This window comes from Pipistrellus hanaki (genome assembly GCF_964339955.1).
Source record: "Pipistrellus hanaki genome assembly, chromosome: 9".
NCBI lineage: Eukaryota > Metazoa > Chordata > Mammalia > Chiroptera > Vespertilionidae > Pipistrellus > Pipistrellus hanaki.
Window position 1 is genome coordinate 16505183 of NC_140511.1, and position 26590 is coordinate 16531772.

The 26590-nt window shown below is 36.1% G+C and overlaps 1 protein-coding gene across 5 annotated transcripts in view; it reads left to right on the forward strand.

The window, feature by feature from the left end:
- Positions 1-26590, forward strand: part of GRIA4 (glutamate ionotropic receptor AMPA type subunit 4) — a 391466-nt gene that overhangs the window by 346899 nt on the left and 17977 nt on the right. Inside the window, exon 15 of one of the 5 annotated variants that reach the window (XM_084895143.1) lies at positions 10615-10653. The exons of the other annotated variants lie outside the window; for them this stretch is intronic. Coding sequence (XP_084751269.1) covers positions 10615-10636 — 22 coding nt within the window. The 3' untranslated portion in view covers positions 10637-10653. Of the gene's footprint in view, positions 1-10614; positions 10654-26590 lie in introns of those variants that run through there. 5 annotated transcript variants of the gene reach the window in all.

Here is a 26590-nt window from a genome sequence, read left to right on the forward strand (position 1 = left end):
GACAAAATTAGCCAGGGAAGACAAATTTGGGTGTGGACTTTGGCAATTCCGAAGCCAGGTTTATGTGACCATCTATGGAACTGGAGAAATGTGCAGGGAGAAAGCCGAACAAATAAATTATCCATCACTACCCCAAAGACTTCAATCATTCAGCAACCTCAGCAGGCTACGGGGGGGTTGATCTTTGAGGGTGTGTTTTATATAATACAACGTGAAAATATCTAAATTCAATGAGGCCAAGTAGCAAATAAATTTTTACGTAGGGGGCAGTTATAAGAGCACCTTAGTGTAAATATTTTAAAAGAAAGGGGAGGGGAGAGAGCCACGGTGGTTCACATGTAGATCAGTGTTCAGACTATTGATTCCATTCACTGGGTGTCGCTTTGGCTCTTAATTAATTCTCTGTGGACGTAGCTGCCTTGTCCTCTGTCTTGTGTCTACTGATAAAGTCAAGTTCCAGGGACTGAATTTGGCCTTCAGATACGCATTGATGGCCTGACTCACATTGATGGCAAAAGTTCCCTCTTAAATGTGCCACTTTGTCAAATCCACACTACAGGGCTTGTTTGGGGAGAAGCTGAAGGGCTTCGTCTGTCCAGAACTGTATAATAATCAGCTATTGGCTTCCTCCTCTTTTCCTGTCCTTCCCTGGATCTTGTTAATGAGGCAATTGTGAAACGCTGCTTCCTGGATGGAGACTTTGTTTATGAGCTTTGTGTTATGCATGCCACAGTTTCCTGAGCAAGCTGGCCCCTGCATGCCAAAACCACATCATTTTGTCCTGTCTTTGAGAACATTGGAAGGACACTGAAGGCTAATCCCCATTCACCTAACCCCCATCTCCTCACTCCCCCACTCCCAGCTCAGCTAAGCAAAAAGCTCATTAAGCTTAAATTCTCATTCTGTTTTGACTATGATCCCTCGGTCATAAAAGAGCAAACTAATATAGAGATTGACTAATAGGCACCTTCTGAATTAATGATTTAGTTTTCAGAAGCAAATTCAAATTAATTGCATCCATCAGAGCAAGATCCAGAGAGCATGCATGCCTGCTTCAAGAGTGCCTTGAAACCTCTTTGCCTTATCTGCTCAGTACAGACTAAGTCTGTTTTCCTCTAGGATCTATCTTTTTTAGCCAGGTCTTTAGGTTAATAGCTGTGGATATCATAAGACTTGAGTGTTTTCTTGTCGTTAATTATGGTTTTCTCACAAACTCTGCTGTTTTGATTCATTAGGCAGCGTGAGACTTTAAGAAAAGGAAAACAGTAATTTATCTTTTATGTAAGCTTAATCAGAGAATAACTAGCAATCTCCTGCTGGTCCAGAGTTTTTTAATGTCTACACCTTACTGTTTAACCAAAATCCTTCAGAAAAGAGCAAGAGTGCGGTATATGATCAGGATAGAACATTGGGACTTGGGTTTTAATGTAGATTTTAAAACAAATGCAATCAGGATCATCACAGAGAGAATGTCTGTGACTGTGTTAAAAACATCACAGCAGAGATGACTAGCACCCATTTTGAGACAGATCATAATGTGCAGACTTCTTTATTTTCCAAAAATCCTTTATTTCAGACTAGTGTTTGCTGGGCATAAACGATAAAATGTCAAATGATTGAGTTATCATAGTTCTCAGTTCCAGAAAGTCAATAATTATGCTCAGCCATTACTGTTTTATTTAACTTTTGACATAGGTTCACTAATTTTTAGGTGATAGAATGATGCCAGGTATATTGATGCATTTAAATTTAGAATCTATAGATTCCCATAGGAAAAAAAGGAGATATAATTATAAGTAAAATGTACCTATAAGCTATAGATACCAATGAGTGAAAGAACTTAGATCTTACTGTCATTGTTATATATTTTTCAAGTTACCTTCTAAAAACCTTTTTTAGGTCTTGAGGGACAAAAAAAAAGTAAATCTCTTATATTATTTCTCAACTTTCTCCATACGTTGGTATTTCTTTTGAATCTTCTTTCCACATGCACAGTGTAATTTATACTCCTATCAGTCTCATGGCCTTTCTTCCCATCCCTTCTTCAATACCCTAGACAATCCAAAACATTTATGAAAACTTTTCTCTCGCTGAGAATTGTTTAAAGATTGGTATTGCAATAGAATGTAAAGTATAGGTAAAAGAGGAAGTATGTTTATTTTGACTTTACTATAAATTTTACTATAGTACAAATATCTACCATACTATAGTACTTATTGCATAGTAGATTTTTATACTTTACTATCAAAATACTCTCCTTACTATATTATCTATATTGTAGTATAGATACTATGCTCTTGACTTCACTATGCAATAAATAAAATGGATAATGGTTGTCTAGAGTGAATCATAATTTAGTCAATGCCGATTCACTATTAAGTGGTTGTTAGATGAGAACACCCCATTCAAAGGCATGTGTGGTATCTGGTACCTGCAAGTACCCCCAGGGGACAAAGCAGTGAATCATAGCTGAGACTTCCCCTGAAATTTTGTAGGGGCTTGTATACTTGATCCTAATAACTGAAGCCAAGTTTTAAAAAACTAGCCTCCTATAATTTCTGTTCAAATTTTGCCTCCTCTAAGGATGCTTATGGGGCTGTGTCTAAAATAAGACAAATGTTCTGTCACATCCCCCTCCAAAAAAAAAATGACGTTTCAAAAAAAAAGCAGTCCCAAAAGACCTTCATCAGTAATTGGTGTGGGGGGGAGGGAGGGTACAGGGGGGGGGGAATGAAGTCCATGAACTTGCTGGTGCCCAGCAGCAGGGACCCCTGGCAATGTGCCTGTTGCTTTGAAACCAGACATGTCACCCTTAATTCACAGGAGGCAAGTCAGATCCCAAAGTACTAGGGTCACAGGAGGAAGAAGTACTGAGAATGAGAATTAAAATAGCACATCTCCCATTGGACTCTTCCTTACAGTACTTAACTCAATCACTGCCCGCATAGGACACTTGGCCCCCATCTAGATCGGCATCAGGGTAAGTAGAGTTCTCTGTAGGGGTTGGACTTGATTTGTTAGGACAGGTGTATTAAACTTAATATTCAAATTTATGTATGAAAAATATCCCTAAGGAACCACTTTCCCATTAGACATTAGCGAGACATACTTAGTCATCAGTTCAGGTATACTTGGAAGGTTTAGAAAAAAGTGTTTCTCTGGATGTAGTATGCAAGAATAAAACTGTAGTCTTTTTTTGGGATAACAAGTCAACTATTAGTACTTAATCTAGACACTAAAAAAACATAAAATTACATATTTTTAAGCTGAGTACTTAATATTACTGAGCAGCACTTGTCCTCAAAGCGAATAAACTTTTAATTTGTTTTCTGAAATGAGTTGCAGGTGATCTGAACACAATTTTTTAAAACTATTATAGGAAGAGATATGTTTTTGCTTATGAACGTATTTCATTTTTCTTGGTTCCATATTAAAAGATGCTACAGATAACATAGTGGTTTTTTTTTAATCTATGTTCTAGAATGTAGTCTATTGGGCTAAGGAATTAGAAAACACACACACACACACACACACACACACATACACACACACAGATTGTACCTTTCAGCATACACCCACAAAAATACACACAATCCCTGGTTGTGGTATGCTTCAACACTTTCCCAGTTTGCTATTAGAGATGCGATGTTGATTGTGGATTGCAACCTTTTTGCATTCACAACCTGAGATGTCGCCTGGTAACGGTGTCAGTGCTGCATGTGTCCCAGAGCAGAACAAGCTCCTCTAGGATCCACCCGCTTCCTCCTTCCCTTTCCAGATTCTGAGTACCGTAGGAAAAAAGGTGTCCACTGCCATTGGAAATCTAGAGTTTTCATTAAGCTCTTTCCTACAACTAAGAGATTATTGAAATTACAGTTCCCCATGAAAAAAAAAGGGGGGGGGATGCTTTTTTGCTATTTCTTTAAGACTCAGCAGGCATTATTATTCATTTTTGCCATTCTTCCCACTAGGAAAAAAAAAGCTGATCTGATTACCCTCTATTCATTTGCCAATTCATTAAACAGGTAGTTTCTGCATTAACTGAGCCCTCACCAGACCATTTTTAAGTTGTTCTCTCCGGGGATGCTTTGTGAGTTCTGTAGGTAACACCATGGTTGGAAAGTGTCTAAATTCAATGTGTAGCTATGGTACCTTCTCATCATGAGGCTAAGGAGCTGTATTATAGTAACTTGCCTAAGAAAATGAGTGATTTGTGGCCATTTTAGTTTCTATCACTTCAAGGATAATCAAATTGAACAAGATAAAACTGCTGCAAAGGAAGTTTGATAGTTTAAGCTCTCATAACCTGATCTGATGAAAGATCTCAGACAAAATTTCAATTCTGATAGCTCTAAGAAAAGCCGAAACTATTGTTCTTTAATTCCACATAACTGCTTATAAACAAATTCCATAAAGATAAAATAATCTGCCAAAAAATATCTTCATGATAAACAATTCAAACTCATTCAGTGTCAACACACAACCAATGTGATGCAGAACCCACACCCAACCGAGTCAAGCAGCCTTGACCCACACATGTAACGTGTATTCAGGAAACATAATGTGGTATCTGAGACCAGCGTTCATAATCTGATACGTAATAAATGTGCTGTAGTTGGGCTGATGTCTACAATAGCAGTGTGTTTACCTGTTTTTCCTGGGGCATGTTTAGTAGCTAGACAGGTTTCATCTTTACAGTTCAGCTCACGAAGATGAATGGTTTTCAGAAGCAATTGCAGTGCTAGTGATCCGGTTAAAAAGGGAACACAAAGAAATAGCAAAGCAAGTGCATGAGGGTTCTGGGCGTTTCTACCCTTTCTGTGCTGGTGGGTAGAAAAAACCAGATGTGAGTTCTAAAACTAAAGCCAAAAACACCTGAGCTGGAGGAGAAGCATGCCCTCCACCCCACCCCACCAGGGCCCCAGAATGCTGAAATCTAGAAAGAGCCATAAGTAAGATGCCTTCGTAAGAATATAAGATCCAGATATTCAAAGCAATCTATTAGCTTTGCCTCCATTTCCTCATATTCTGTATTCTCTGAGCCAATATTTAAGTGCTAAAAAAAAAAAAAAAAAAAAGAAAGAAAGGTTGTTTTGCTTCTGCTCTGCATAATGTAGCTTTCGACCAACCTTAGCTACAAAACTACTTTTTGGCTCTGTCAATACTCAATTAGTAAAGAAAATGTGTCAGATTAATGTTCTTCTCTATGAGACCTCAGGCTGTAGGACCATGACTTCTATAAGCAGTAAATGCCTTTGAACTTGACAACTATAAAGTCATCTTTATTTAGCTTAGGAGTAGCTGTAAATTGATCCCCAGAACAGCAGCAAGGTCAAGCCATCAGGGGTTTTCACTGTTGTTGGTTTGGGGACATTGTTTGTATAGGATCCTATTTTCCAGGGAAGGACAGTAGGAAAATTACCACCTGGCAGGCCTCAGCGCAGCCTGCTGCAAAGGGAGGAGCCATTCAGGATCTCAGGGAGAGCGTAGCTCTTACATAACTCGTCCTAATCTGAACAGTTTGGAAGGAGCAAGAGAAACATGACAAGCATGCAGAGTAGATTCCTACTCCTTATTGTTCCAGGACCCTCTTAGCTGGGAATGTGGAGGCAGGGTGGGGAGGGGCTGCAGAAGAGAGGGAGAAAGGGAGGTCTTCATACTTGGAATAATTAGTGATGTGAAAAATATTTTAGAATGTATATTAGAAAAGCACAGAGAGAACTTTGGAGAGAGTGTGTCAATCAGATTTACCATAACATTCCAAAATTACCTACTATAAAATACTATAAAGCACACTTTATTATGGAGATGTAATATATTCCCAAATGTAGAGTTGTATCTGATGTTGCTTTAATGCAGTTTTATATTAACGATAAACATCTACTTAGTACATCACAAGTAAATAGTAGTTTCCATAAAAATGAAAATATATCCATTTCTTTCAGCATAGCATATAAGAAGCCATTCATCTACAATTTTAGAAATGATTAGCTTCCTTTTGTGTCTAAATATAATATCGGCCAAGATGGGGCTGGTTTATGATTCACATTTAAGAAAAGCGAAATAAAATGTTTGGCAGACACTTGGAAAGAGCTGAAGAAATAGTAAAGATCCTGGTTTATAATTATATTTCATTTTAATTTAGCTAGGAAAAGTGGATCATTTATTTTAATCGTGCCCCACTAAATCAGTCCTATATCTCTCTTATCAAAATAAAATAATATACAGTTGAGATAACAGTGCCACACACAGTATTATATGCAATTGGCCACACCTGAGTAGCAAATCGCAATTCGACTCTCAAAATACCCAGCCCTGGCCCCAAGCCTTCTAGAACAAGCATTACATTGATCATGAGAATATTTTATAAATAATAATTATATTAACAGAAGTTGTAAATACTGTGAACACATAGTACATCCTCTTTAATAGCAGAAAAGTCTTTTTTGTGATTAAAAGGAGCTTATTTTGAATGGACAGATTCTATGCTTCTGGGGGAGGGGGGGAATCAGACTCATCCACAGAATGAAATACAGTTTCAAAACTTTGTGAAACCACTTCAAAATGCTCCTCTAAGATCCCAAAACTCAATAATGATGAGAATTAAAACCTAGAAATATTCCTACAATCAAATCTGTCTTTCAAAGTGTATAATACTAAAATGTGGGAGAAATCTATCATCTTAAATACTACTGACCATATGACATTTAAATATTACCATTTTAAATATCACATTGAAATAAATTAAATTCTATTTAGCTTACATCCTCCCCCACCCCCCAAGATAGTCAATGAAGAAGTTGACACACAAATGATTGTTTTACAGAAATTTTAAAAATTCAGTCTGTTTTCTCTAAGTGTTAAATATTCGGGAGTATTAAAAATAAAAATTAAATTGGAGTCAATCAAACAAATGTGACTCAAAGAGCTCCTCCCTTTCAGAGAAACTATATGGGTGTGTGGCCCCCTCCATTGTCACTTCATGCGCAATGTAGGAGACTATCAAGAATGACCTAGGAGGCAGGTCTCTGCTGCCCTAAAACAGCTGTTTCACTTTGGGGGCTGGAAGATACGCAACTTCTAAACATCTTTCATAAAATGGTAAAGAGTCAACATTTTATTGGTAACCAAGAGATCACATCACTGGGTCCCCAGCCCCTAGTCCCTCTTTTCAAGCATTTGCAACTAGGACCCCAAAAAACAAACTCATAAAAGCATCAGCAGCAGCTACAGCTTTTGTGTGTTGCTGGTGCCTTTAAAATAAAAAAAGTAAATGTTACAAAAAAAATGAGAAATAGAAAATTTAAATGAAAGCAAGTATCTAGAGCCAAGTGAGTACCCTAACCTTGAGGGTACTTGAAGGTAAATGGAAGTAAGTAGAATCCAAGAAAAGCTGACCTCAGGCTGTCTCCTAAAGTAAATGGTAGAGGGAAGAGGTGGGAAAAAAATAAGTTGCTTCCTCTTATACATTGCAATAACAATATCATCTAAAGCAAAGAACCAGTTAACATATTGTATAATTTAATGTTATTTTTTATATGTCTACTTTTATGGGATAATGTTTAAATTCGGCTTCCCGTGGAATGATAAAAATTACTGAGCAGTATATTTCTTAAGTGAAGCAATAATGTTAACAGTATAGCGTTATAGCTTTCAAACCACTTCTATATATATTTGTTACTAGCTCCTTTGAACCCTCTTGTAATGCCATTCTGTTACAGAGGAAGGCATTATCAACTAGAGATGTTAAGTGACTTGCCCACAGACCCACAGCTGAGATTAGAATTGAGATCTTCTGACTCTCTCCAGTGCTCTTGAGGGAAAAGAAAACAATCTTTAATACAAATATGGTTTACTTTAAAAAACTTACTAAACAGTTCTGTCATTCTTCAGTGCTTTAATTTCAGCCACACTGATAATATCCAGGCATGTTGAAAATACCCATCTACAACTCGAGAAACTGTAATGTTTGATTTATATTAAAAACTAAGTAAAAAACCTGGAAAGTTGAGTAAGTTACACAGAGGTAGATTTCAGGCCAGTAGAAAGAGCGATTTTACAATTAAAACTGGACCCCAAAAATGGGGAAAGTTGACTGTGATCCCCAACAATTTGGGTTGTTCGTGTAGAAGGAGAAGGGCTCTGACCATCTCTGAGACACCACCACACTGTGACAGACTCTACATTCCCTTCCCACTTTGGGAGTCTGAGATTCTGAGTCAGGCCCTGAACTATCTTTAGAAGATACCTCTTATACCACTCTGAAGTTGCAGACAATAAGACTGAGTAAACTCATTCCCAGAACTGCAACAGAAGCTCATCTGGTTTGGGAATTAAATAAGGCACTTCTTCAGGGAATACCTGCTTTTGTCAGTGTGTCTACATTGTGAAATAGAAAGGTATTTAAGGAAAGCACTTCCCTGTAGAAAACACAGAGCTAGAGACAGACCCAAGCCTTGTATGCCTATACATAGAGACACTTAAAATCATATACCAACATCAAACTTTTGGCAAGGTACCAACCTGACAAAATTCATTAGCTTATATCAAAAGGGGAGCGGAACAGCAAACACTAAGCACATGCATGTAGAAGGGCTTGGTTTGATTCTATTTTTTTAGAATAAAACATATTTCCATCTTTAGATATGATAAAAAGTGATCCATATAACGTGGTATCCTGTGGTGTTTCAATGTCACACTTGAGAGGGTGATTTTAAAGAGCACCATAATTTCACCAACAACTTCAATACCATTTAATTTCTGTTTCATTTTTCCGCATCACAAATATCATGTTATGCCCTGAAGCATGAAGACTGCGCAGCCACTGCAATTTGGCCCAATCCAGGCTGTGTGCACAGTTAATCTTATTCATAGATTCTCAGGCCATTTCAGAAGATAAAGATATTTCCTTCAAAATTCTGTCATATAAGTGGTTCCCATCAGTGAAGTAGGTGTTTCATAAAACACAATTTACTCTTTTTTTCCATTAATAGCACAGCTTTACAATTTCCGAATATATTTGTTTCAGAAAAAGAAAAAGAAAATGCTCTATTTCTGTATATATTATTTGGAATTTATAGTTCACTTAATAAAGGGTTAGTTTAAAAAAAAATAAAAGCCATTTTTAGAAAATCCATTGAAGATAGTGAATGAAATCAAAGTTCCCACCCAAGGAAGAACACGAGGGAAACCATATATTTTTGTAGTTGGAGGAGTTTCATTATGTAACTTCAAGCTGAATAAAGTTCTAGGATGAATATAACACTGAACAGATGGTAATAGTAATAGAAGCATAACGTTGAATCTGCCATAGTGTTTTTCCCCTGCACATTCTCATAACGGCCATGAACGTAATGATCACAGCATCATTCATGTTGACATCTCTGGAACGTATTGTGACAACCCAAGGTTCCAAAGTGCATCCATTTCCTCACCTGATGTCATTGTACTTGATGAAGAATTTTAATAAGTTACCCAAAGTTAAACAACAATAGCACATGATCTTGTATGGGTTCAGGCTCATTCTTGGTCTCCACTTTCCTTCATGTCTCACGGAATTCAATCAATTGTCTGGTATTTTATATTTTTCATGGGAGCCAGTTGCATTCTCTGAAATTATGCCAAAGGGTAACGAGGAACTGACTCAAAGCTCAATTAGACAGCAGTTCCAAGAGAGACAGAGTATTTCAAAGTATTCCAGAGTCCATATAACTCAAAAGGAAATAAAATTGAACAAGCACTGTCTGCCAAGCATAAGCATATGAATATAGTTCCACCCACAATGTGAGGTTGGTGCTGCTCGCTTCAGCTGGACGATGATGCTGCTGAAACTCAGGGCACAGAGCTCCTAAGTGACGGGGCTGGAATAGAAGCCCGCTTTTGTTTAATTCCCAAATCCATGCTCCTTTCACTATGTAGATTGTTTCTCTCTAAAGACACTAGGAGTCTTAGATAGACTCATTAATAAAAAAATAAAAAAAAGTAAAAATCTCCCCTTTGCACACCTGGGATTCCCTGGTTTAAAAATAAATAAATAAACAACCACATGGTTTCTGATAATGCCCATCTCCCAGACTTATTCCCAACCCTCCCATCTAATCACCTTTAGATTTCTTTTCCATGTTTACACTATTTCTCATTCATATCAGAGGTAGTGCCGCTCCAAACATATTGTTGCTTAGAGCAGTATCATTTTCCACTCAGAAGACACAAAGAACATCAGGGAGATGGGCTGAAACCACACAGCATGCTTCCCCCCTAAGCTGCTCCCAGGGTTCACTCCAATCCAACTGATAAAACTTCCCCCAACAAGGCTCTTCCAGGAACCCCCCTGCTCTCAGTCAGTCTTCAATGTATCGAATAAATAAATGTATTGACAAATAAACTGATACTGATTGAAAAGCAGATAATCTGTTCCCCTCACACAGCTAATGTTCATTCCCCTTTGGCTTAATCCTTAAAATGGACTTTCAGTTCAATTCAATGAATGCCCCAGCATATCAGGCAGTTGGTAGTGTCTTGTGAGACCTGAGGAAGGGGTTGGCCAGAACTGAACTTGACTTTAATACAAGACCATGTTCTATTATTGTTTAACTTTGGGTATTTCTCCCCTAGGAGGAGGACAGAGGAGAACTAACCAGCTCCAGGACCAAGGTAAGAGGGGAGTTTTCTTTCAAAAGAATGGGTTCCATCCCTTTGAAGGAAACCCCTCCCCCACCTGTTTTTAATTCCTTCTTCTTTATATTTTTATATTTTGTAACCCACTAGCATTAGGGAAACAGCTTGCTACTTGTGCACATAGCTACTTGAACACCCACTTAAAAATGTTATAGCAGGAAAAAATAAAACCTTCTCAAGTCATATCAGTTATATTCTAATGCATTTATATTTTCCATCATCATTAGATATCAGTACCAGTCTTCCATCAAACATTAGATTACTGCATAAACCTTAGGAAATTGTCATCAGCTGTTCACTTCCCTATATGTAGAATATGGATAGTAACTGACAATCAAATCATAATAGGGGTAATGAGGTTTCAAAATATAAAAACTAAAATCCTAAGTATTTCTATAGAAAATATATCATTGCAAAGAAATTTTTATTGAATCAGCTGATATAATTTAAATAATATAAAATTTTATTAGTTTTGGAATAATACATTCAGAGCTACATAAATATATAATTTTAAGTGTAATCAGGCTAGACCTTTGGTGTGAAGTTGTATAGACTTAATGAGATTTTAAGCTATCGTACGAAAAATGGGATTAGAAAAAAGCAAAGAGCCCCGCCAGCATGGCTCAGTAGTTGAGTGTTGACCTATGAACTTAGGAGGTCATGGTTAGATTCCCGGTCAGGGCACATACCCAGGTTGTGGGCTCCATCCCCAGAGGCAGCTGATCAATAATTCTCTCTCATCATTGATGTTTTTATTTCTCCCTCTCCATTTTTCTCTGAAATCAGTAAAAATATTTTTAAAAAGAAAAAGGAAGTAATATTGTCTTGAGCAGTATTTCTTCATGCTTATAGATCATCTTCCTAGACCTCTGTTATTGCTTTTAATGGGTTCCATTGTTACCTCGTGTTTTATGTTGTTTGTGGAAATCATCAGTATTCCCTGCCTTTGATACTCTATTTCAAATTGCCCTTCTGTAAGGGAGAAAACCAAGGTGATAAACAAGTTAGGTAATTTAAAAAGCATCCAGAATTTGAAACCAGAAGAAAGGTGGATCATGTGAATTATGAAAAGACCAGCTTTCAGATCCTACTCAGCTTTAGTTCTTTATTGTCATTGTCCTCTAATGAGTCTAGACCTTGTGAGACTAGAAAATTTTAGGAAAGCTTTGGATCAGGTAACTGAAACAATTAGGGCTCAAGAAGAAGAAATGTGCAAGAAAGAAGGAGAATTCAGGCAATTTATTGCCAATAAATAGTAATCATCTTTCAGAAACACAGTTCTGCGGTTTTGTTACAAACGTGCTTGAATCTTGGCATCACCTTAAAGTTGGGTTGTTGAGCTTTTTAATGAAAAAAAATCATCTCAGAAGGATATATTTTTATTAAAGAAGACAGTCTTCTGAACACAAATCATAGTAGTTACATGATTAGGCACATACATGAGAGGACACAATGAAATAGAAACTTGGTTTTAATGACATCATACTCTATTAGATAATTATTTTGCAATAGTCACTGACGCCAGAAACCTAAGGACTGAATTTCTTTCAGATAACACATTTTGTTGTCAGATATCTAATATAAACTAATTTTTACTTTCTTACTCACTGATTCCTTTAGTGCAAGGTATGGGATATACAGTATGTGAGACACAGTATTCATTCCTCATTTATTCATCTCTGAATTTTAAGTTGCCAGATGTATGGATTGCCTAAGCAATCATACAAAAAAAAAAAAAAAAAAAAAAAAAGTATCACACCCTATCTGGTTTAGTTCAGAGGATAGAGCTTTGGCCTGTAGACTGAGGGGTCCCAGGTTAGATTCCAGTCAAGGGCACATGCCCAGGTTGTGAGCTCAATCCCCAGTAGGGGGCGGTGCAGGAGACAGCCAATCAATGATTCTCTCTCAGCATTGATGTTTCTATCTCTCCCTCTCCCTTCCTCTCTATCAACAAAAATATATTTTTAAAAGTGTCACAATATTTATGTGTTAGATTTTTATATTCACACAAACATTAGTTTTAGCAGGTAGATTTGCTGTGTACTTTGAATTCTTATGAAATACTTCATGGCATATCATTCATGGAAAGAATTGGTAGTTCCATAGTGTCTTTGTTCTTGTGAAAAGAACACTGTAGATTTTTGCTTGTTTTGCTGTTCAGTAAAGTGAAAAGTATTGATCTCATATCAATTGCATTCAATTTGTTAGAAATATTAAAAATGGTTAATGATAGTGCTCTACTTGGTAACTTAAGAAGTTCCCAACCTCTGATAGGAAACAAATAACTGAAAGACAATATAATATGTCTAGCATTAACACTAACAGGAGCAAATGTAGGTGAGACTATTTTAAGAATTTAAACTTTGGGTCATTTTATTTTTTCTATTTAAATCATTTAATAAAAATTAATTAGAGTTAGAATATATTTCTGTTTTGAAATATGATTATGAGCCTTGATGCTCTCAAAGATAAGCAGCTTTGTGTTTCACTTAGAATGACATCATCTTAAAATTTTTAAAGGTAATGGATTTAGAGTTCGTAGGCTTCAAGCCATTGTCAGAGAACAACAGAAAAGTGGCTTGCTCTCTGTTCTGAGCTCCCTGTGAATGGCAGGTTCAGGCAGCTTCCTTTTAAGACCGCATTAGCCAGCAATCCCTATTTCTATAAAACCTATTTTTATAACTCAATGTTCTTTTTTTATTTGTGCTATTTTCCCACCTAACCAAAATAGAAGCCAGGAGTTAAAATAGATGAAACAAGATCAATAAAGATACTTTACGTTTTATATTTTCAGGTATATTGAAGTACGAGTCTATTGTTAAAGGAACCTGAAATCTTAAATGAGAAAGAAAAATTTAAGTTTAATTTTCTTCTCTCAAGAACTTGATGGGAAATTTTAAGTATTTGCATTAAAGATTAACTCAACATATTTATGAATTAAATACATGTTTAAAAACACAGTAAAATAATTCTTAATAAAGTTAAACCAAACATAGTTGGCATTTAATATCTGTTGATGATAAATGTAATTTTTCATTTCTAAAACATGCTGAATTACGCTGTTCTAAACAGAAGTATTTTCTAAATGTGATATGTTTCATTTGTTGCACAATAGTAGATTAGAACTGAGTTGCAAAAATATTATTATCTGGGAATTTTGATCTCAGAGTTAGTTGGGAAGTATTAAATTTTCCTTAATATTCACAACAAACCTGTATTTGATTTTACCATTTAGTATTCTTTCCTTGTTCACCTATACAAACTGGTCCCTTTATTTTAGCTATCTGTAATATCACTAAAATACTTCTTTAGAAATTTTTTATATGATAGATTAAATTGTTTCCTATTATTCATAATGTCACTATTGTTAGTAATTTTTATGTCCCTCTTGCCAGTATTTAATAGACAGCTTTGAAGCCTTTTGCTTTGTTTTATTTTATTTTATTTTATTTTGTTTTAAAATACTCTTTGTACAGCTCTTCTCAAAATACATTAAGTTCTGTGGACAAAGGATTTCCTTTTATTATCCAACATACTATTCTTTCACTTTAATAGGTTACTTAAAAAGTGGCACCATAAGTTAACTCACAGAGATGTCAACTCTACATGTAGTCTTTGCATACCTACTATATTCTGGTCCTATATTAGGACTGAGAATGGTAAAGAACCATAAGACACAGTTATTGTCCTCCAAGAAAGAGAAAAAAATTCAGAGACAACACTGTAAAATAATGTGTGACTCAGAGTGCTCCAGATAAAAGAGTATTTAAAGAAGCAGGAGGTGAAAAGAATCTAGAGTGTCTGAGGGAAAAACTCATTAAGAAGATGCAGATGTACTAGTTAAATAAATATTAGTTGAATGAATAAGTCAATGAGTGATTACTAGAAAATAAAAAGAACTTTAGAAACACTAAGAGGGGGAAAATGAATTCCTGATGAAGATTCTATCATAAGACTGGAATCATTTCTGAATAAATATCTTTGAGACTGAAAGGAAACTAGTAGTCTTGCTGGAGACAGAGAAGAGCTATTAGGGGACTTAGAGTGCTTAAAAGCCTGGCATCTGTGTTACAAAGACCTGGGTTCTAATCCCACCTTTGCCATTTACTAACCAAGTGGATTCAATGAAGATTCAATGAGAATATAAAGAACTTGGCATAATGTCTGGCTCAATAAAATATATTGAAATTATAGCATTTTAAAGGTATGGGTAAGCTGAATTGTTAGGAAGTCTTGCATGTCATAAAAATTAGAATAGATTAGTATCTTGGAAGCAATCCTGAATCATTGAGGGTTTTTGACTAAGCACTATAAAACAAGGAGAGAGGCAAGGCTATTCTCACACTGGGGAGCCGGGGATGGATTGAGAAAGTCAATGGCTCTTGTTTCAGATGACAAAGGCTTTGACTAAGGTGATGCCTGTGAAATAGTAACGAAAATATATAAATTTGGAAGACACTTTTCAGGAAAAAAAAAATGTTCTTAATGGCTACAACAAAGGAGGGAAAATGAAAATTCAATGATGAGATTGAATTTTTGTGATTGGCTTTGCTATTTTATTATCTGTTTTTATATTTCTATTTTCTTCTGTGAAAATGTTTCAGTATAATCCATTAAGCTGAAGTTTCCTTGTAAAGCTATTCTTGGAGATCCATGATTTCATACTCTAAAAGATTAGAATTTAAATAATTAAGAACCTTGTATGTATCAAAATAGACTGAGTATGTTTTCTGTTTGTTTGTTTGTTTGTTTGTTTGTTTTAAATATATTTTGTTGATTTTTTACAGAAAGGAAGGGAGAGAGATAGAGAGCTAGAAACGTCAATGAGAGAGTAACATCGACCAGCTGCCTCTTGCACACCCCCTACCAGGGATGTGCCCACAACCAAGGTACATGCCCTTGACCGGAATCGAACCCGGGACCTTTCAGTCCTCAGACCGACGCTCTACCACTGAGCCCAACCGGTTTCCGCTAGACTTAGTGTGTTTTAATCTTGGGAGAAAACGAATGTTTCCATCTAATCAACTCATCATATAGATTATTTGTATTGCTTTTTAAAGAACTTTATTCACTGTACTTCCTTCATGAATATTTAAACCTTATGAGATCAGTTGACAAGATTACCTGCCTTTCAAGTTTTATCTCAGCTTACAGAGTATCTAGCCAGAGAGGACGGAAGTTGCCAATTTACTAGTGTGGGGGAATACATGAGCCCACACTTAACAGAATGCACAGGAAAAAGAAAAGTTCTCTTAGAGAGCCATAGGAGTGATGAGTTAATAGTTTAACTGCACAGGAAATGGTACTATCAGGAAGCAGAGGCATCCTAGCACTGTGGGCAAGAGCACTGGACCAGTAGGCAGAAGACCTGGGTCTCAGCTGGGCTTTGGTGAGCAAGTCACCTAACTTTCATTAGACCAGTGACCACATCGGTAAAAGGAGAAAGCTGAAGACAACCTCTAAGCCATATTTTGACTCAAAAATTCTAGGATTCTAGTTCTTTAAACCATTTACTGAAAGTTTTTAAGAATCAAAAAAGGATGGAAAACAGGAACATGGCCTATGGCCATGGAATGGTGTAGAATTCTGGAAATCATATAAAGAGAATAAGGAGCATGGTCTATGAAGGAATCCAGGCAGGCAGGGCAGGGGGCAGGGAGGAGGGGGGTGGGGGGACAGTTCACACAGTAGCTGGCTGTCCAGGTGAGGCATCATGTGAAAGGTCTAGTCCTGCTCACAGTCACTAAGTGCAACAGCCTCCAGCTCTTGTATTTCTGAAATTTTTATTTTAAAATAATAATCTCAATTTTTAAAGTGAATGCGCTTCACAATCCAGGTAGCTATAGTCTTTACTTAAAACAAAGCCCTCTTTTGTATAATTTGATCACAGATAATGACAATCACAACAAACTGGTTCGGGGTTGAGATTTTATACACATTATCTCAAACGTCATCCCCAAGAACACCACAAATAAAACAAAATTTATATTATTTAATATAAATGATTTCTATTTTCTCAATCTTATATAAATGCAACTAAAAGTATTTCTTGACAGTGTTTATTTTTAATTTTTATTGTATTGATTCAACACAGTTCTTTTAAAAGTCCCACCCATGATGTGCTTGCAGAATGATCACAAATTGAGCTAGTACCTGTGAAGTTCCTTTCTGGCAACTTACAATGATAACACTTCTCTATTATGATTGTGGGACTATCATAGGTCAGAGAAATTTTTTTCACCATACTGTTGTCTGTGTCTCTGAGGTTGGTATTAATTTTTTTATTTTTTATTTTATTTTATTTTTTTTTTTTGCTTAATACCTTCACCTTTTTCACCCATCCCCACAAACCTTCTCCTCTCTAATAGCTGTCAGTATGTTCCCTATGAATCTGTTTAAATTTTGTTTAGTTTATTTTGTTCATTAGATTCTACATATGAGTGAAATCATATGGTACTTGTCTTTCTCTGGCTGGCTTAGCTAACGTACCATAATGCTCTCCAGGTCCACCTATGCTGTTGCAAATGGTAAGATTTCCTTCTTTTTTATACTTCTGAGTAGCATTCCATTGTATAAAGTGACCACAGTTGTTGTTGTTTTTTGTTTTGTATTGTTTTGTTTTGTTTTAATATCTACTCATCCATTGATGAACACTTGGTTGCTTCCAAATCTTGGCTGCTGTAAATAATGCTGCAATGAACATAGGGGTGCATATATACATTCTGTCAAATTAGTGTTTTGGTTTCTTTGGATATATTCACAGAAGTGGAATCACTGGGTTAAAAGGCAGTTCCATTTTTAATTTTTTGAGGTAACTCCACACTGCTTTCCGCAGTGGCTGCACCAATCTGCATTAATTTCCCTTTTCTCCACATCCACATCAATACTTGTTGATTTGTTGACGATAGCCATTCTGATACATGTGAGGTGATATCTCATTGTGGTTTTAATTTGCATCTCCCTGATGATTAGTGAACATCTTTTCATATGTCTATTGGCCATCTTTATGTCCTCCTTGGAGAAGTGTCTATTCAAGTCCTTTACCCAATTTTTAATTGGATTGTTTGGTGGGGTTTTGTTTTGTTTTGTTTTGTTTCTGGTGTTGAGTTGTATAAGTTTTTTTAAAATAAATTTTGGATATTAACCCTTACTCAGATGCAACACTGGTGAATATGTTCTTCCATTTAGAGGGTTATCTTTTCATTTTGTTGATAGTTTAATCTTTTGTGCAAAAACTTTTTATTTTCAGATAGTCCTGTTTGTTTGTTTGTTTGTTTGTTTGTTTTTTCCATTGTTTCCCTTGCCTGGGGAGACATATCAGAAAAAATATTGTTACCAGAAATGTCTGAGATTTTACTGCCTATGTTTTCTTCTATATTTTTAAGGTTTTGAGTCTTACATTTAAGTCTTTAATTCATTTTAAGTTTATTCTTATATATACTGTAAGAAGGTGGTCTAGTTTCATTTTTTTGCATTAATTGACTTATTAATTGACTATAAAGGTGTGAGTTTATTTCTCTGCCCTTTATTCTATTCCACTGACCTATATGTCTGTTTTATGCCAGTACCATGCAATTTTGATTACTATGGCCTTGTAGTATAGTTGGATATCAGGTAGCATGACTCTCCCTACTTTATTCTTCTTTCTCAAGATTTCTGTGGCTATTCCGGGTCTTTTGTTGCCCCATATATTTTTTTGAATATTTGTTCTAGTTCTGTGAAATACATCATTGGTATCTTGATAGAAATTGTGTTCAATCGGTAGATTGTCTGGGCAGTATGGACATTTAAATGATGTTAATTCTTCCTTTACATGAACACAGTACATGCTTCCACTTATTTGTACCATCCTCCATTTCTTTCTTCAAGGTCTTATATTTTTATGTGTTTAGGTCCTTTATATCCTCAGTTAAATTTATCCCTGGGTTTTGGGTGGTTTTGTTTAAGTACTTGTAAGTGGGATTGTTTTTCTTAGTTCCCCTTTCTGATAGTTCATTATCTATACTAATAAAAGAGTAATATGCTAATTAGACTGGGCTTCTTCCAGAGGTCCATCCTGACAAAGCCAGGGGCATGCTGGCCTGTAAATTATCCGTGACCCCTCACCCAGGCCATCCCCACCCCGAGCAGGGAACTCCCACCCTGATCGGGGGCATGGCCAGCCTGCAAACTGCTCACTGTCCCTTGCCCAAGCCAGCCCTGACCCCCAGCAGGGACCCTCACGCTGATCGTGGGGCCCCAGCTCCTCTCCCAGGCTCGCCTTGCCCTCCAACGGGGGACCCTCCCACCCATTGGGGGCACGGCAGCCTGCAAACCACCAGCAGCCCCTCACCCAGGCTGGCTCCATCCCAGCAGGGACCCCCTCCTCGATCTGGGACCTCCTTCAGGGAAAGCCAGCCAGCCTCCACCTGTGCACCAGGCCTCTATCCTATATAATAAAATGGTAATATGCAAATTCACCCTAATGGCAGAACGACCAGAATGACTGCTGGACCAGTCAGCATGAGGTGCACTGATCACCTCTTAGTCCTCTTCTCTGGCTGGCAAGGCTTTGATCACTGATGGCAAATGGGAAACCTGGGGTGGGTAGTGGCAGGGGGCAGGGCCGGCTGCGGGCAGCTGGAGAAGATGGCCCTGATTGCAGGCCAGATCTAAGGACCATATCCCCACATGAATTTCATGCACCAGGCCTCTAGTTGGTGTATAAAAATGTAACTAATTTCTGGATATTTATTTTGCATCCTGCTACATTATTGAATGCATTTATCAGGTCTAGTAGTTTTTTGGTGGAATCTTTAGGGATCTTTATGTATATATCATGTCATCTGCAAATCATGTCAGTTTTACTTCTTCCGTTCTAATTTGAATGACTTTTATCTCTTCTTTTTGTCTAAGTGCTGTGATTAGGAGTTCCAGTTTGATGTTGCCTAAGAGTGGTGAAAGCAATATTCCTGTCTTATTCCCAATCTTAAGGGAAACACTTATAGATTTGACCATTGAGTATGATGTTGGCTGTGGGTTTGTCATATATGGTCTTTATTATGTTGAGCTACGTTCCATCTATTCCCACTTTGCCAAGTGTTTCATTATAAATGGATGCTATATTATATCTAATGCTTTTTCTTTTTCTGCATCCATTAATATGATCCATATAATATGATCATTAATATAATCCATTAATATGATCAAGAGCCCTTACTAAAGTTAACTGTGGTACTTCACCTGACTCATCTTAAATGATAGCAAATTCACCAAATGTGGTTTTTAGCCTTCATTTTGTTTATGTAGCATATTACATTTATTGTTTTGTGGGTATTATACCAAACTTGCATCCCCATAATAAATCCCACTTGATCATGTTGTATGATCTTTTTAATGTATTGCTGGAGCCAGTTTTCTAATGATTTATTGAGGTTTTTAGCATCAATGTTCATCAGAGACATTAGCCCGTAATTTTCGTTCTTTGTAGTATCTTTATGTGGTTTTGGAATTAGGATAATAGTGATCTTGTAAAATTAGCTTGGGAGTCTCCCCTCCTCTAGAATTTTTTGGAATAGTTTGAGAAAAACAGATGTTAGTTCTTCTTTGAATGTTTGGTAAAATTCACCTGTGAAACCATCCAGTCCAGGACTTTTGTTTATTGGAAAGTTTTTATTAATTATTATTTTTTATTACTGCTTCGATTTCATTAGTTGTAATCTGTCTATTCAGATTCTCTGATTCTTCCTGATTGAGTCTTGGCAGATTGTATGTTTCTGAGAATTTATCTATTTTATAGATAAATTGTTGGCATATAGTTGTTCATAATATTTTCTTATAATCCCTTGTATTTCTTTGGTATCAGTTATTACTTCTTTTTCATTTCTGATTTTATTTATTTGGGTCCTCTTTTTTTTTTGCATTGTTTTTTGAAGACCCTATTTTGTTTATTTCTGCTCTGATCTTTATTATTTCCTTTCTTCTACTCATTTCAGGCTTTGTTGTTTTGTTACAAGTTTGGTTTTTTAAGTATAAAGTTAGATTGCTTACTTTTTATTTTTCTTGTTTCTTGAAATATGTCTATCATACTATGAATTTCTCTCTTAGGACTGTTTCACTGTATCCCATAGATTTGGGGTTGTTGTGTTCTCATCTTCATTTATTTCAAGGCAACTTTTGATTTCTTTCTTGATCTGATTCCTAATCCATTCATTGTTTACTAACATGTTATTTAGCCTCCATGTCTTTGTTGTGTTTTTTAGTTTTGTTCTTTGTGATTTATTTCTAGTTTCATACCATTCTGGTCAGAGAGAATGTTTGATATGATTTCAATTTTCTTACATTTACTAAGACTTGTTTTGCATCCTAATACATGATCTAGCCTAGACGTTCCATGTGTACTTGAAAATAACCTATATTCTCCTCCTTTGGGCTGAAATGCTCTTAAGATATAAATTAAATCTATCTGTCCTACTTTGTTATTTAAGGCCATTGTTTTTCGTTGATTTTCTATCTGGAAGATCTATCCCTTGATATCAATGTAGAAATATTTTTATTCCTCTTATCTTTATTAGATATACCTGAAAATAGTCATTAATTGATTTTAAAACAATTATTATCAGAATCTAGAACAGATATTTATCTGTGTCCATGATGACACTACCAAAATCTGTGAATTCCCTGAAATTGTATGCCAATCTGTGTGGTTTTTTTTTTTTTTTTAAGTTTGTACATTTTTTCTGAGATAATATCCATCAGATTTATTGACTTCTAAAATATGTCCAAAGGAGGATAGAAAATTCTACTCTGTGATCTAAAATTGACAAAATCATGAAACTAAAATGCATAAAATATTTGTCACACTCAACACTAAAAATATAATTAAATTTTTCATTTGTCAAAACTTCTTGCTAGGCTCAAACTAAATTACTGGCAGATATCCTTGCAAAAATCACAATGTTCCTTCAAAGAATTACATTTTTCAGACCTACTTCTCAAATAGGAATTAATCATGCAAATTCCGTAGAACACACAATTTAAATACAATGCTTGGAATCTAACCCAGCATCTACTTTTTCAGTAGATACTGTATCTATTTGTTCAGTTCTTATTGGTTCACCAGGTGTATGAAACACAAAGGTCTCTCTATACACGAACTTAATTGTATATATGTCTTATCAAACTGGTTTCAAATTATCATTATACATCATGTTAGATCTCAATTGTCTTTCAACATTAAAAAAAATGTTTCCTCCTAATTTGGATACTAAATTATTGATCAGTAGTGTCATTTAGGCAAATCTTGTCAATGCATAAGCAAACTAGAGTGAAAACTTAGTATCTTTTCTAAAAACGTTTGCATAGCAATTTAGTTCAAATTCTGCTTTTGGAAATTAGTGCAAAAATCCAATGAAGCAAAAAGAATTTTGTGCTTGTTTACTGGAAGGAATGATTTGGGAAGAAAAATAATAAGACAGCTACAAGTTAAATGGAAAACTTAGTGGAGCATCGATAATGCTGAAAACTGGTTACTCTCCCAGGCCTGATAGTGAACTCAACTACCTTTCCTTAGAGCAGACATATTTGGTTCTTAACTCCTTGTTATTCAACTAGAGGCCTGGTGCATGAGTTCATGTAGGGGTGTGGTCCAGCTGACCCACCCCAGGCAAGTCCGATTGGGTGGGGTGGGCCAGGGGGAAGGCCATGGGGTATTGACAGGCTGGCCCTGCCCCCTGGTCGAACTCCCAGTCCAGGGGACCATTTGAACATTAGCCTTTTATTATATAGGATAGCCTATTGATTTGTATTTGATTTTTATATTTTCTTGATTGATATAACAGCTCTTTTTCTCAGTGAGTTATTTACTTTATACAAAGTTCTTCCATTTGTTGTTCCATTTTTCTGCTAATTTCCTCCATCCACCTTTATTTGGTGGACATCATTAATTAAACCACAGAAGTCAAATCCCATGTGATTTTTCTCCTCTCTACCTATGTCATCGTATTCTATGAGACGGACTTTTATGTGACAATATAGACAACACAACCTCATTTAAATAACAAAATGAATAGTCTGTGCAGTTTATTATTTATTTTTTATGAAATTACTATTTTTTTCTTAGAATAGTCCTGAAAAAGTTTCTGCATATATTTCACTCTGAATGACAAAGTTTAAATCAAATGAGCTTTCCAATCAGGAATTTTAGTTTGACTTCAGAAATGGGGTACAGTAAATATGTACATCTTTAAAAATTAAATTTAAAAAGATTCATTGAAATACACTTTTTTCTTAGGCTCTCTAGCATAGTTGCCAGGCATGGAAACCCTTTTTCTAAATGCAAAGATTATACTTTTTCTTTAATGGCCCACTTAGCAGGACTCAAGTCTATTGCCAATCATAATCATTTAATTCAGCTTTAGGGGAGAAACTCACCTTCTCTATGTAACCATGTGTGAAACAGCAAGTCTTCTCTCCGGGCCACTGAGAGTTCTATTAACCTCCTGCAGATCCTGCCTGATTGGATAGGCCTCCTAATTGGTCCATTACTCGCACTTCTTTGCCTTACTTGTTCCCCTCAAATAAGGTAGAACTTTGGTAGAAACCAAATTCAACAAATGTCCTCCAGCCTGTGACCAAAAACACAAAAACAAGTGGATCAAAGCAAACCATGTAATCAGAAACAATGATTGTTCTTCTGAGATTCTTAAAAATAAGTCCTAAATTCTACCTCGTCCTCATTTTTTTGACACAAAATAAAATATATATATATTTTGGTTTGCATAAAAACAATTGTATTAGTCATTATATTATAAAATAATTGGGAGGGTTTTTGTTTTTTAGTGATTATTAAAGTATCACTTCTCATTGTAAAAAAATGTTGGGTGGGTGGAGAAAGTTAAAGAACAAAATTCAATCCAAATTAATTATAATTCCTCCATAGCTATAGTTTTCGATTAATATATATTATATTTTATTCACATATTAAGATCACAATGAATATACAAATTTATTTCTTTTTAACTCATGCTATAAGCATTTTTTTCTTGTTTTTAAAAGCTTTTAATAGTTGCATAACATTCAGTCATAAGGATAATTGATGCTCATCAATACTACCACCTGGGGAGCTCTGTAAAAATGTAGAAACACAGATCCCAATTTAGAAGAATTTCATTGAGCGTGGTTAGGACTGAGCATCTGTATTTGCAATAAGTGGTTCTAATGCTCATGTCAAGATTAAGGACCACTCTTATGCACCAAAATCTAATTATTCTCCCCTTCTGTTGGGCATTTCAATTGTTTGCAATGTTTTGCCATGTAAATGTACAATGCATATGCTACTTTATCAACATCATTGACTAATTTTTTAGGAATAATTCCTCAAAGAGGAATTATTATCAATGATTATCAAGGATAAGAACTGTTTTTAATCTTCTATTGTGTAAGGGCATATTATGTCTTTCCAACTTTAATTGAAAGACACCCATCTTATTAAATTATTGATTATATTGAACATTATCTTTACTTTTATCTTTTCCAACTTGAATGGCAAAAAAGAAAATGAGTTTTCACTGTTTTAATTTACATTAATTTAATTCCAAGTAAGGTTGGGTTATTTTTATATGATTTGTATTTCTTCTTGTGTGAATTATCTACCAATGTTCTTTGCTTATTTTAAAGGATCTTCTTTTTTTTTTTTTACACAATTTTTTGTTATTCACACAATTTTTAAGTATTTAAAAATATATTAAGATTCATGGGGGTCTATGAAAGAAAATTTAACATCATTCAGGGAAATATTCTGGATATTTTAATACCTGATATTTAAATGTTATAGAGAGTTTAGTGAAAAGAACACTCCAATTAGGACAGCACTAGCAAAATTATACAGTAGCTTAAACAGCTAAACTGGATTAGGTCCATACATTATTGACATCCTTACCAGCAATAAAATATTAATATTGTTAAGTAAAATATAACTTAATTTGTTTTAACCAGACTCAATATAACATTGTGCAAATTATTTATTCTACAAACTGTATATGCCCTACATATACTATGTGCAGACATTGACTAAACCTAGGGCTTTTGTATCAGTCCTTTACAAAACTTCCATTATACTAGTAAGTGATATTTCAATAAGATTCTTGGTAACAAAAATGGGTTCCAATGGGTAACAATCTCAAATTCAATTAAAGGAAATTTTAGGAATAAAAAGCCTTCAAAGTTTCTCACAGCCCTAGAATTTGCCCTGGTGAGCACTTTCTTTCCAACCCTGAATCAAGTTCTCCATCACCTCAGAACTATGGGAAAAGTTAAATAAGGTTGTTGATTTTTAATATAGAATTCTCCTAAGGCACAAAAGACAAAGGCAAATAAGTGACCTGAGTTTATACTTAGAGGCCTGGAGCACGAAATTAGGGTGGTGGGGGTTGTGGTGTCCCTCAGCCCAGCCTGCACCCTCTCCAGTCTGGGACCCCTTGTGGATGCCAACTGATGGTTTAGGCCCATAGGAATCGGGCCTAAAACAGCAGTCAGACATCACTTACAATTCGGGACTGCTGGCTCCTAACCACTCACCTGCCTGCCTGCCTAATTGTCCCTTACTGCTTCTGCATGCCAGCCTGATCACCCCCTAACTGCTCCCCTGCCAGCCTAATTGACACCTAACTGCTTCCCTGCCAGCCCAATCGCCCCCAACTGCCCTCCCCTGCCAGCCAGATTGCCCCCAACTGCCCTCCTCTGCAGGCCCAGTCGCCCCCAACTGTCCTCCCCTGCTGACCTGATTGCCCCCAATTGCCCTTCCATTCAGGACTTCCCACCCCCAACTGCCCTCCCCTGCTGGCCTGGTCACCCCAACTGCTCTCCCCTGTTGGCCTGTTCTCACCCCCAACTGCCCTACCCTGGTAGCCTGATCTCGCCCCCAACTGCCTTCCCTTGCCAGCCTGGTCATCCACAACTGCCCTCTCCTGCCAGGCTGATCACCCACAACTGCCTTCCCTTGCTGGCCATCTTGTGACAACCATCTTGTGGTGGCCATCTTGTAATGATGTGAGGACTCCCATCTTGTGGTGGCCATCTTGTGTCAGCCATCTTGTGATGATGTCGCACATGACACCACCTAGACTTTTATTATATAGAAAGTCATTGTCAATGCACCTGGCCTCTTAAATGTGGTCTAAACATCCAGCAATAATGTGGTCACTTGTTTCTTCCTCTCTTCAAATATTAATTGGAAACAATATGTTTCAATTGATTTTACTCTGGAACTGCTGGATTTAATAGAATAAAAGGAATAATTAATGTAAGAAAGAACCCATAATATTTTTCTTTTACCTCTTATCAGCTTAGCGGATCACTATTACAGCTCCTCTGGTGCTTAATGAGGAGAACTTCTTCCTTTCTTAGCAATATGTTTCTGAAAACTATGTCTGAAATGCATGAAAGGGATTCAACCGAATGAGAAAATGCACTGCAAGGTTCTCCCTTGTATGTCCCTCATTTACCTGACCCCTTGTAGCTGCCTTAATCTTGCTTATAATCACTCCTTCAGAGTTCCTGTTCCTTTTTGCTTAGGTAAAGAATACTTTTTAAAATTTATTCTAGCAAACTGAGTGAAATAACTTCATATATATTTTAAAATTACTTGCTGATTCTTATCATTAATGACATGTCAAAGCAATACATTCCATAAAATAGAACACATGTTCAAATGATGCTTACATATGTGGTTTATGCTGCAGTTTAATAGCAACTTTAATTGGCTGTTAGACCTAAAATGTATAAAGAAAAATTGTAGAAAATTGTAGAAAACAGGCAGTTTTAACAAGCAAAGAAATCTTGAAACTCTGAAGACTATCTCTAAATATTATTTACCAAATGCCTTCTATTCACCACTAAAGAAAAATTAATTTTACATTTGGTAGGATAAAGTGGA